The 11,809-nt window shown below is 53.7% G+C and overlaps 2 protein-coding genes across 7 annotated transcripts; one reads left to right on the forward strand and one right to left on the reverse strand.

The window, feature by feature from the left end:
* The first annotated feature begins 1,752 nt into the window (after positions 1–1,752).
* CUEDC2 (CUE domain containing 2) lies at positions 1,753–8,750 on the forward strand. Of its 5 annotated transcripts, XM_011385831.2 has the most exons (10): positions 1,768–1,890; positions 5,209–5,473; positions 6,782–6,868; positions 7,222–7,365; positions 7,460–7,521; positions 7,607–7,731; positions 7,817–7,999; positions 8,139–8,200; positions 8,277–8,337; positions 8,422–8,750. In XM_011385831.2, exons 3-10 carry the CDS (start codon positions 6,795–6,797, stop codon positions 8,566–8,568), a joined length of 858 nt encoding a protein of 285 aa, XP_011384133.1. In that variant the 5' UTR covers positions 1,768–1,890; positions 5,209–5,473; positions 6,782–6,794; the 3' UTR covers positions 8,569–8,750. The 5 variants fall into 5 exon arrangements, with proteins under 5 accessions (XP_011384132.1, XP_011384137.1, XP_011384133.1 ...); XM_011385830.2 differs by lacking the exon at positions 5,209–5,473 and having other exon boundaries at positions 1,753–1,890; XM_011385835.2 differs by lacking the exon at positions 5,209–5,473 and having other exon boundaries at positions 1,753–1,890; positions 7,661–7,731; positions 8,422–8,715.
* Positions 8,751–8,869: 119 nt separating this feature from the next.
* On the reverse strand, positions 8,870–11,471 carry FBXL15 (F-box and leucine rich repeat protein 15). 2 transcript variants are annotated; one of them, XM_011385829.2, is made up of 4 exons: positions 10,812–11,471; positions 10,484–10,637; positions 9,662–10,167; positions 8,871–9,201 (listed from the first exon to the last, which is right to left on the reverse strand). In XM_011385829.2, exons 1-4 carry the CDS (start codon positions 10,862–10,864, stop codon positions 9,012–9,014), a joined length of 903 nt encoding a protein of 300 aa, XP_011384131.1. In that variant the 5' UTR covers positions 10,865–11,471; the 3' UTR covers positions 8,871–9,011. The 2 variants fall into 2 exon arrangements, with proteins under 2 accessions (XP_023382069.1, XP_011384131.1); XM_023526301.1 differs by lacking the exon at positions 10,812–11,471 and having other exon boundaries at positions 8,870–9,201; positions 10,484–10,801.
* Positions 11,472–11,809: the final 338 nt, after the last annotated feature.

An 11,809-nucleotide genomic window follows, 5' to 3' on the forward strand; every position in this document is an offset into this window, starting at 1 on the left:
CTGGGAATCGAGGGGCTCCCTGTAAGAGACCTTTCCCATCATCCTTCCCCAAAAGCTCAGGAAGTTCTTTCTGACAATATCTAACTATATCCAACTGCCATCCAAGAAACATGAGGTGGGAGAGGGGGAGAGTCACAGTTTCAGGGATGGCTGCAGGGGTCTTGGGCCAGAACCCTACTGAGGAACAGCTCTACTGAGGAACGGCTCTACTGAGGAACCATGAAATTCCCGTAATAGGGGTGGGGGGAAGGGGGAGAGAGAGAAGAGTCATCATTTGTATCGTGAAATGGCAGTGGGAGGAAGATGGCGAATTAGGGAAGAAGAGGGATTGTCAGTCTTTAGAGGGCTTACAGAGGCCCGGGGCTGACAGAGCAAACCACTGTCCCCTTACCAGGGGCCTGTCTGGCCAGAGTTGAAAGTAACTGTCCCACCCCTCATTAACCCCAGCAGATCCAGGCTGGTAGCAGCAGTGTTTTTATGGGAGCCACGATGCCAAATGTGCTCCCTTCCTCCTCTCTCCCCTTTTCTGCTCCCTCCCAGCAGCCAACATCTTGCTTTCTTTGAGGCCAGAGGATCCTGGTCAGGTGGCAGGAGCCTGTAGTGAGGGACAAGGCTGGAAGAGGGAGAAGTAATCCCCCTTTTCTCCATATTTTGGTACTGCCTCAATTCCTTAGAGGAAGAGGAGAGGATGGGACTTTTTCTACCTTGGACCAGAAGCTCCTGAGGGCAAGTGTCTGGATTCCCAGCACCCTACAAAGAGACTAACCCTGAAGAAGGGGCTCATCTGCTGACTGGGGATGGGTGAGCCTATCCTTGAAGGGAACTCTTTCCTTCATGACCCACTGTGGGATTCCTGGGAAGGGGTGGCTGTGGGCTTCCCCATAGGGTAGCACCAGGAAGCTGAGGCAGCAGGAACAGAAAGAGGAAGCTGAGGCCTTGCTGGGTCCTGGAGTCCAGCTATCTTAAACAAGAATCCCTGCCGACATGGGCATGAAGGCACTTGCGGTAAGCATGGCCTGCAAGCCATCCTGGATGTAAGCTCCGGTGGATCCTCACCCACAGCACTGCTTCCCTTCCTCTAATTCAAACCTGGCTCCATGGTCCCAAGACCCAGACCCTGCAGCCCACCCTAATCTTGGGAGACATCTCTGTTAAGGGAATGCAAAGGGGACAGTCAGCACCTAAGAGTTGATTGGGTGACAGGGCTTGATCCTGCACTGGACACAAAAGGGGAGAGACACCAGGATTTGGGCAAGAACAACAGATCTGGGAGAAGCGACCACCAGATCCAACCAGGGAGCCATGGGTCTGTGGAAGGACAGGGGAGATAAGGAGAGTGGGGGAAAGCTATAGGATTTGAGGACGGATATTTTTAAAAAAAAAAACACAAAAACGCCTATAGCACTTGGTATTCCTAAGGGGTCTCCCACCCAAGTACTAACCAAGCCCAAACCTGCTTAGCTTCCGGGATCACGCAGTTCAGGGTGGCATGGCCGTAGACAGGGCAGAGATTTGGGGGTAAGAAAATAAGGCAGATGGGAAGACACTGGGTGGGGTCCAAAAGTTCTCGGCCTCTGGCCGATTACAAGAAACTAGCCGGGGATACACACAGTCGGCCACTGCGACTGCACTCACTGACGGTGTCTCCACGTCCAACTCTTCCCTACCCGCAATAAAAATGGCTGCAGCGGGAGCCCCTCCAAAGCCCTGAGACAAATGAATATGAATAGAAGCCCCGCCCAGTTACGGGCACTTGCCCTTCTCAAAAATGGCTACCTCGGTACTTCTCGGAGGGAACCGCTCTGGGCCCCGCCTTTGATCTCGTTGGTGGGCTGGGGAATGATAGCCGCACCGCGCGGGACAAATCTCCGGCGGCGCCCGACAGAGCAGGTGATTTCCCCTCCAGCCCCCGGCCCAGGGGTACAAGAGTCGCGGAGAGCGTTGACCCAGGGGTCCTGTCCTGTGTGTTCCCCCACGGTACTCCCAGGGGCCCGCCAGACTCCCATCTCCGATTCTCGCCGTAGCCTGTGTCAAGGCACATCCCAGCTTGTTCAGGCCTCCCTGGTCCTGTGAACCCCATGGCTACAACTGCATCCCCACGCACTCGGGCCCACTATTTTGGACCCTTGCGGGTACCCCGCTAGCTTAAGAAGCTCTCGCTTCAGGGGTCGGCCATCATTGTGGTCCCACTTCCTGTGCTCCCGCCTGACTTTGGATGCGGGAATCCTTTGTACCTCTCAGTGTCCTTGGCGCCTCTAAGACCTGACTTGGGGGTCTTAGATGTCCTCTGGAACCTGCGTTATGGCACTAGGGCCCCAAGAACCAGGCTTCATAGCGGCTGGGAGAAGCAGTGAAGACCTCTGAGCTAGACCCTCTGAGTGCCCCAGGACTTTTACACTGCTTCCCAGGACTTCTCCCACATGGCCTTCTGCTCTCCCCTTACCTTGAGCATTTCCCCACCCCGAGGGAACAGCATGGTACTTTTTCCCTCAGACTCACTTAAATTTGTCCAGAGGGTCTGTATGGAGCATCTGGAGATTCCAGGCCTGTACCTGGTCCTGGCAAGCTCAGGCCAGCTGGGGGCAGTGAAAATGGGGCAGTAGGAGTAGGCTGAGAGGAGGAAATGAATCCTGCAGAATGAGAGGCAGAGGAAAAGATGTTCTGAGTGGGGAAAATGGTGTGAACAAAAATTCTGAGGTAGGCAAGAGAGCCAGCCAGGCAGGAGAGGAGGATTTATATCATGAGAGGTGGTGCAATGGTTAACAGGGTTCTGGAGCCAGACTTCCTCAGTGTAAATCTGCCATTAACTTACTGTGACCTTGGGCAAGTTACTTAACCTATCAATGAATGCCTCCATTTCCGTTTGGGTAAAATGGGATAATATGATAATATTAGTATCTATGTTTTAGGGTTATTGTGAGAATTAGGTAAGTTAATAAAGTGTGTAGAACAATCTTTGGCACATTGTAAGTAGTCAGTAAATGCTATTATCAGAGGTGTTTAAAGGAGTCATGACAGGATGACAGTCACATTTTATGGGTGCTATTAACCAATAAGTCCTGATTTGGAGGTTCCATGAAGTAATGGGGTTCTGTGGGCTACATCCAGAATGTGAAAAGTCTCATGGAAACCATGTTCTTAACCTGGAGAAGGCTGGCTACTTAGGCTACAGCTTCCCCAGCTCAGGGACTTTGGAGGAGAAATGTTAGAGGAGAAGCCTCTGGGCAGGAGAGAAATGTCAGGAAAGCTAGCAGCATAGAGAAGGATGAAAGAAAAAAGTGGCAAGCTTTGAAGGCAGGGTAGAGTTTGGCAGGCCAAGAACAAGAGGAGGGAGGATGTTCCCTTAGGAGACAAGCTAGAGCAAAAGCTCAGGGGAAGAAGAAATTTGGGCGAAGTGAAGTTTCCCAATAACAACTCTCTGGTCTTCAGACCTTGGTTAGAAATCTAGAGGCATCAGACACATTTGTGAGAGAGCTTCATCCCTAGAAACTGAGCTTTCATGCAGCATCCATGGGCCTTTGTCCCAGCAGAAGTCGCCAAGCAACAGAGCAGCCAGGATTTGATGTAACCTAGAGCAGATGTTGGTCTCAATAGAGGGCTGAACTCTTGGGGGAGCTGCGTGACAGGATCTGGTATGCCTCATCTGGGGAGTTCTGCTCCTCCCCAGGGCCCATACTAGGGTCTGGAGCAAGAGGCAGGCATCCCCTCAGCAGGCTAGAGCTTCTCAGTCCTGCTGTCCGCAGTGACCCCTGTGCTGTCACAGCAACTCTATGATACACTCAGGGGACCAGGAAACTGATCATAGGTGGTAGGCCTGTCTCAACTCACTTAGAAGTCTTGATATCCCCCATCCTCAGAGTATCCCCTAGAATATACTCAACTAGGCAAACTGGATTTAAATCTTGACTACCACAGTCAAGCTAGGTGACTTTGGGCAAGTCATTAAACCCACTGAGCTTCCCTTTCTTCATCTGTAAAGATGGAGATAACTGTTTATTGAGCATTTACTTGAGCATCATGGGAGATACGGAATGTACATTGATGAATAAGCCAGGTGTATAGTCCCTGCCCTCAGGAAACAACTGGAAGAAACATTAAACATTGCCCAAATAGTTATTTGATTATAGCTGTGAAAGGTGCTGCTAAGTAAAGAAACAGGCAGTCTTCAATGATGGTGTAATATGGAGGGGACAGTTCGAGAGGGTCAGGGACAGCATCCCTTAAGGAAGGGAATTTTAAACTGACCTGAAGGAATTATACAAGTGAAGGAGTGGAGGTAGAATGTTGCCCAGGCAGAGGAAACCGCAAAGGCCCTTGCCATGAAAGAGCTTGCGTACTGACAAACTGAAAGAAAACTGAAGTGCAAAGGAGTGATCCAGGGAGGGTGTGGTGCATGGTGAGGCTAGAGAGATGTAGGCAGGGGAAAGCCCTGACTCAAAAGGCCACAAAAAGAATCTGGACTTATCTGAAGGGACGTGGGAAGTCACTGATAGATTTTAAACAGGAAAAACACGATTTTTTGTAAAGATCACAGAACTGTGATCTTTGTGGAGAATAGGTTGTTGGGGGAAAGATTGTAGTGGGAAGAAGGGTTAGGAAGCTCTTGCAGTTAAGTGGAGATGGAACAGAGTTGAGTAGAGATGGAGGGAAGTAGATGTTTTGAGAGGTAATGGTCAGGGCTCTGTGACTGATTGGATGTGGGAAGGCAGGGAGTAGGATAATTCCCAGGCTTGTGGCAGGAACAGCTGGGTGCGTGGACATGCATTTACTGAGGACAGCCTTGGAGGAACAAAAGACTTAAGAGAATGTCAGTTTGGGACATGGTAAGTCACCCACTTGGAGGTGTCAGAGTGGTAGATGTACAGGTGTGTACCTCAGAAGAGGAGACTGCATTAGAGGATTGGACATTTAGGAATTGGTGACATGGAATTGGTACATAAAGACATGGGCCCAGATGAAATCTTTCAGAGAGGGTGCAGAGTAAGGAGAGTAGAGGAGCAGTTTTGAGCCTGAGCTTTGCTGCCACATTTAAGGGCATCAGAGGACAGGAGGACAGAGAGGAGAGCCTGGGAAGAAATGGCCAGAGAGGTAGAATAGAAACAGGAGAGTGTGGTGCCTTAGAAACCAACATTGGTGCTGCTTGAAAGGGCAAATATTAGGTGAAACCATAAGAAATTGCCTTTTTCTTTTTTTCTTTTTCTTTTGTAGATCAGAAACAGGCAATATTGGCAAGTTCATGAGGTTCAACTTAATTAGAACAAAACCTGAAAAAGTAATTCATGGCCTTAGCCTGAGAAATTTGGGTAGAGATGTTGAAGCAGAAGTCAGACTGAAGTTGAAGAGAAGCAGATAGAACAGAGACGAATGAAGGAATGGAATCGACAGGACTTGGTGATTGATCGAGTGTAGCAGGTGGGATTGAGAGGGAGAAATCAAGGATAATCCGCAAGTTTAAGGATTGGCAGCTGAGTGAGTGAGTGGTTGCGTCAGCTGATGAAACAGGAGGAGGTGCATATTTGGAGAGGGAATGTACACAGATTGGAAGGATATAGTGAATTTGGTTGGAGTAGGTCGAATTGGAGGTGCCTCTGAGTCTTCTGAATGGAATGGAGAGCTGACATTTGGACCTATGGGTCTGGAGCCATTCATTACCACCTACGTGTTCCTGACTCCCAAATACAGACTTGGGAGTCAAACGCATGTAGGTGGGAATGAAATTAGTCAATAAGTATTTACTGAGCACCTACTAAGTGCAGGCATTTTTCTAGGTGCTAGGGTTACACCAATGAATAAGAAAAAGTCCTCCCACCTTCCTCTCTCTTAGCTTACATTCTGTGGGGGAGGACAGACAATAGGCAATATACATTAAGCTATAACATTAAGCTATAGTAAATGCTATATAGAAAATAAAGCAGGGTAAGGGATTAGGGAGTATGGGGAGTACCTATTTTGGTAGGTTAGTCAGGGAAGGTCTCTCTGAGGAGGCAACATTTGAACAGAGCCCTGGAGGAGGTAAGGGGATGAACCATGTAGATATCTGAAGGAGATAGGAAGAACCTGGGCAAGTTTGAGGAACAGCAAAGAGGCTGGTGGGGTGGGAGTGGAGTGAGAAGGGAGTGGGGGTATTGGAGAGGTGAGCCAAGGCCATTTCTTGCAGGGCTCCGTAGGCCCTGGGAAGAAAGGTGGAAAGTCCTTTGTAGACAGTCTCAAGATGCTGGAAGGGAAAGGATTGGGCAGGAAGAGAGAATTCATGAAAGATTTCCCCTTCTATCAGGGCCCTAGAGCCAGAAAAGCCCCTTTGTGCCAGAAGGTGGGTGTGCCATTCTGGGTGGGGGAAGGGCTGTGCTCAGTCCTGCAGCCTGCTCCTTGGGGGGCTGGACAATGGGCCCCTTGTTGTTGGACTTGGGGACCAAGTGCTCCTCTCAATGATGAGATTCCTCAGCCAGGAGGCATGTGACCCCAAGACCCTGGCTTCTTGCCAGAGGGTCTGGGCCTGCTGCTGGGGAGTGGGGAGATGGAGAGGTCAGGGGGAGGGGTGAGGGGAACTGCCACTCTGGAAGCTGCCCTGTCTCAGGCTGGAGGAGGTGGAGAGATGGGCACGGAGGGGGCTTCGGCTCTGCTTGAGGGAGTGAGGGAGGGCCGGAGAAGCTGGAAGTTATAAGCAACATCAACACAATGGCTTCCACAGCAGGGCAGGAGGGAGGAGCTAGCTGCCCCTGGGCCTAATGGGTAGGGGCAAGCAGAAGAGGGCCTGATAAATCTACATCTTGTGTCCCTTCAGGAGAGGAGAGAGCATGGAGCTGGAGAGGATTGTCAGTGCAGCCCTCCTTGCCTTTGTCCAGACGCACCTCCCAGAGGCTGACCTCAGGTAGAAGCAGCTCTCCTTAAAAGGATCATGCTAGGGCGAGGTTGGAGCTGCCGAGTAGTACTCTGGGGCCTGGTAAATTGAAAGACTAGAGAGTGGGAACACTCAACCCTATTCCTGAGGTGGGGGAGGGCTTATTATGATTTACTGGAATGGCCTTCTTATCCTCTCCCTGTCATCCTCTTTAGACAAATGGGAAACCAAAGTTCTGAGGGAGGGTGGGATATTCTCTGGCCTCAGGACTTGAGGTCTGGCTCATGGACTCCATGAACCTGAGGGCTGGAGCCTCAGGCTAGGTAGGAGTGCAGGAGGTATTCAAAGTCCTACCCACGGCTTGTTCCATCCCCTTCCTGCAGTGGCTTGGATGAAGTCATCTTCTCCTATGTGCTTGGGGTCCTGGAGGACCTGGGCCCCTCAGGCCCATCAGAGGAGAACTTCGATATGGAGGCCTTCACTGAAATGATGGAGGCCTATGTGCCTGGCTTCGCTCACATCCCAAGGTGGGGCCTGACTGGGGCCAAGAGGAGGAGGGGGGCTGGCTGATTGTGGAGGGTGGACAGCATTGTCCTCTTATTACCCTTCTTGTCTTTTCAGGGGTGCTATCGGGGACATGATGCAGAAGCTGTCAGAGCAGTTGAGTGGTGCCAGGAACAAAGGTGAGTCTGAGGATTGGGCACTTGGGTGACTCATAAACCCCCTCTCCAAAGCCCTGGCAAACCTGATACTCTCTGCCTCTTTAAGAGAATCTGCAACCACAGAGCTCTAAGGTCCAAGGTCATGTGCCCATCTCCACAGAGCCCCTGCAGCGGCCTGAAAAGCTCAAAGAAGAGACCAGGGCTTCTGCTGCTAGGGATACCCAAGATGAGGTACTGGTAGAGGAGCGTACTGATGAGGGAGCCAAGGGGCAAGAAAGGAGGAAATACTGCCTTTTATCAACATTTATGCCCACAGGCAAGCGGTGCTGAGGAGGAGCTGCTGCCAGGGGTAGATGTACTCCTGGAGGTGTTCCCAACCTGTTCGGTGGAGCAGGCCCAGTGGGTGCTGGCCAAAGCTCGAGGGGACTTGGAAGAAGCTGTGCAGATGCTGGTAGAGGGGAAGGAGGATGGGCCTCCAGCTTGGGATGGCCCCAACCAGGTATCCTCTGTTAGACACCCCCAACCCATGTAGCCCCAGCTACATTCCACCTTAGTGTTAAGACCCAGCCCCTGGCCTACTGCTGTGTGCTTCTCCTACTGGTGCCCTAGGTTCTAGACCAGGCTTCCCCTCTCTACAGGACCAGCCCAGGCACCTTAGAGGCCCCCAAAAGGATGAGCTGAAGTCCTTCATCCTGCAGAAGTGAGTCTGGGCTGGGCTGGGCTCTTTAAGGTTTTTCTCATGGTGGCAAGAGCTTTACCCAGCCAGATTTTGGCAGGTACATGATGGTGGATAGTGCAGAGGATCAGAAGATTCACCGGCCCATGGCTCCCAGGGAGGTGAGAGAGTTGGGACTGCTAGGGGTGTGGAGTGGATGGGACTATCTCCTGATTTCTGCTACTCACTGCCTGACTGCCTGACAGGCCCCCAAGAAGCTGATCCGATACATCGACAACCAGGTAGTGAGCACCAAGGGAGAGCGATTCAAAGATGTGCGGAACCCTGAGGCCGAAGAGATGAAGGCCACATACATCAACCTCAAGCCAGCCAGAAAGTACCGCTTCCACTGAGGCATTCACTGGACTCTGCTAGAGCCTTCTAGGCTCAGATCCCAGAGGGATGCAGGAGCCCTACATCCCACACAGGGCCCACCCTAACTCCTGACCCCTTCTCTACCCATTCTCTTACCTCCTTGTCCTTGTTAACCATCTCTTGGAGCTGCCCATGGACACAGTAAAGGTGGCTCCAGGAAGATGAGTGCATTTTGGTCATTTATGCCTGAGAGCTGCGGTGCTGGGGGACTGTGTCCATCTGACCGCCTCTCCTAACCTCACATCCCCTATTTACAACAGGGCAGCAGAACCAGGCAGGAGGGGGTAAAAAGCTCTTTATTTGAAGCTCCAAGATGGGGCAGGGCATTGGCCTCTCACCAGAGGCCCCCACAGTCCAGTTTCCCTGTAGTTTATAGTCAGGCCCCACCACACAGTCCAGCTGTGCCCCGTCGGCGGGCGGGTCAGACCTGCAGGTTAACAAAGGGTGCAAATCCCGCCATGTCCTGCAGCAGCACCAGGGCCTGATGCAGTGGTGGCTCCACGTCGATGTCCACACCGCGCTTCCGTAAGCGGCTCAGGCTGGGCTCGGCCACATGGTGGCAGTGCCGCACCCGTAGCGAGCGCAGCGCCGGGCAGTACTCGGCCAATGTCCTGAGGGAGGAGCGAGGTGAGGCTAAGGGCAGGAAACTGCTACACCCACGGTGGGGGAAGCCAGCAAAGCCCCTGTCTCCCTGTGTCTCGACGCATACTTATTTCTTCCATACACGAGGGAGGGAGGCCTAGATTGGGATCAAACACTCAATGCCTCCATTGAGCCGGAGACCACGTCTTTTAAAGGGGGAACTGCTCCTCAGCTCCCCTGGTTGAAAAGCCAGAAATCTGCCATTGTACGTGAAAACTTTTGACGTGTAAATACTGGTTCAAAAAGCTTTTAAACTGTGGGCTTTCTGGTCTAGGCAATCCTAGAGGCGTTTCGTGTTCAGAATGGGGATGCCGTGGTAGCAGGAAAATCCAGAAGCCCCAGTTCTGCCTTCTGACTACTGCCCTGCCCCTATCCCCAGAGGCTAAGTGCTTGCCCTCCTCTCATCCCACCGACCCCAGGCCCAGGCACCTGACGCCATCGCTTCCGACGCGGAGGCAGCCGGTTAGGTCGAGGTGCTCGAGTTCCGGGCAGTTCCGAGCCAACTCCTGGACGGCGGCGTCCCCCACATTGGCGTTGACCGCTAGCGAGAGGCTGCGGAGGCCCGCGCCGCGCCTCTGCGCCAGGTACACGATAGCCTCATCCTTGAGCTGACGGCAGGCAGTGAGGTCCAGCTCCTCAAGAGCCGGACAGCGGTCGGCAAGACCGCGCAACGCCAGCCCATCTACCCAGTCACAGTGCGCGAGCGACAGGCGCTGCAAGCGGGGGCAGCCCTCCGCTAGCGCCCCCAGCGCGCGGCGGCTCAGTTGCCCGCAACCGGCCAGCGCCACACTCCGCAGCTGCGGATTCCGAGCCAACACTGGCACCAGATCCTCGTCCGACAGCCAGTCGTGACACGGCGCCAACGCCAGCTCCTGCAGCCCCTCGGCGTCCCGCAGCAGCCAGGCAAATGCGGCCCGCGGAATCTGCGGACCCACCTGCGGACGGGGAGGCACCTCGACTCTCAGCTGGTCCAGGGGGCGGGGCAGGCGCTGCCTATCCACCCCTAAGGAGTTCTTTCTCGGCAGCAGCCTGCCCTTGGAGGCTCGCCAGCAGCCCTCCCAGGAGAGACCCCACGCGCCCTCCCAGTCAATACCCGGTACTCTCCCTTTGAGAGTACTTCCCACTGGTGGATCGCTTCCCCAGCATTCCTGGAGACCCAAAGGGGTCCGGAAGAGTAGACAGAGGGTCTGGGGATTGGGCTGGAGCCGGGGCGGTACCCATACAGGGGCGGGGCTCCGGCCCCCGGCTCACCTGAGCGGCGTCGAAGCGGCGCAGCCCCGCCAGATGCAGCTGCACTAGGGCCCGGAAAGCCCGGCTGACGCGCTGCAGCTGGAGCAGCTGGCAAAGCGGGACCCGGCTCAGGATGTGTGGGAGCAGCACGTCTTCCCAGGGCAGGTCCAGGAGCCTGCGGGTAAAAGGGCGTTGGAGGCGGCGTTTCCGGGCCGCTATTACCTGCAAGTCCGCTTCCGTTATTGCTCCTGCGCCCCGGCTCCTAAGAACGGCTCCCAGGCCCGGCCCCATTTCAGCTCCCCTCCCCCAGGGCCTTCTTCCTTCTTTCGGCCCCTCCGGTACTCGGTACCTGACGGCTCCGGGTTCTTGCTCCCCTCCGGACGGCTCCATCCGTAGCTCCATCGGCCGTCTACTACGCGTGCGCAGTACGGTCTTCTCGTTTAGGCCTAGCAGCAGCCACCGGGAACCCGCCTCCTTGGGCTGTAGTGACAGACCGATTCAATCGAGTGCCGTCTCACTGAGGATCCTATCTGAAAGCGTTCCGGATGGATCCCAAAACTGAGGGCGGAACAGACCGGTGATGTAACAATTAGGCCTCGCCTTCTCCGCTACAGGGCTTGAGACCCGAGGCTAGAGGACGCGATGGTGCAGCAGACACTGGCTTCTTTATTAGACTTGGACCAGTTCTCAGAGTGAAGTAGTGATGGGAGGAGCAGGCAAGGCCAAACGCAGAAGGGGTGGAGCCAGGACTCCAAGGTTCTGGGCCTACCCCTCTGCCCTCTGGTCGATTTTAAGGACTTTGAAAACTGAGAAGAAACTATCCAGGCTCTTACCGCCTGGCACGTAGTAGGTACTCGAAAATTGTTGAATGAATTGAATGGACGAAGCTAGAATTTTTCTTTCTTCATCATGCAAGTTTGCCTAAACCTCCTATTCCTGGTTAATTGTGAAGTACAGAGCTATCCAGCTCCTTCCACTCCCGAACGATTTAGAATGGATTTACACCTTGGGGGAATAGATGTATATCTAAAGAGGCCTATATTTGCAGCCGGGTCACTTTCCTTCCTTAAGGAGGTCTGGAGTCCTGAGAAGAATGCATGTCCATCTCAGTCCACCAGGCGTACTGCTCTCACTTGGCCTGGTGGTTTAGTTATGGGGTCTGAGTCTGGGTCATCTTGGGGCGGTGACGCCCCAGAGCTCTGGGCTCAGACTGGGCCGCCCTTTCATCGCGTCCCCAGGTCCTTGTTCCAGGGACCACTCCGGGGAACCCCTAGAGCAGTGCTTTCCCCACCATCCATTGGTGGCCAGAGTGGCGAGAGCTACTGCTGTCGCTGAAAGCTGCCCCCC

Source organism: Pteropus vampyrus, unplaced genomic scaffold, assembly GCF_000151845.1.
Source record: "Pteropus vampyrus isolate Shadow unplaced genomic scaffold, Pvam_2.0 Scaffold816, whole genome shotgun sequence".
Lineage (NCBI taxonomy): Eukaryota > Metazoa > Chordata > Mammalia > Chiroptera > Pteropodidae > Pteropus > Pteropus vampyrus.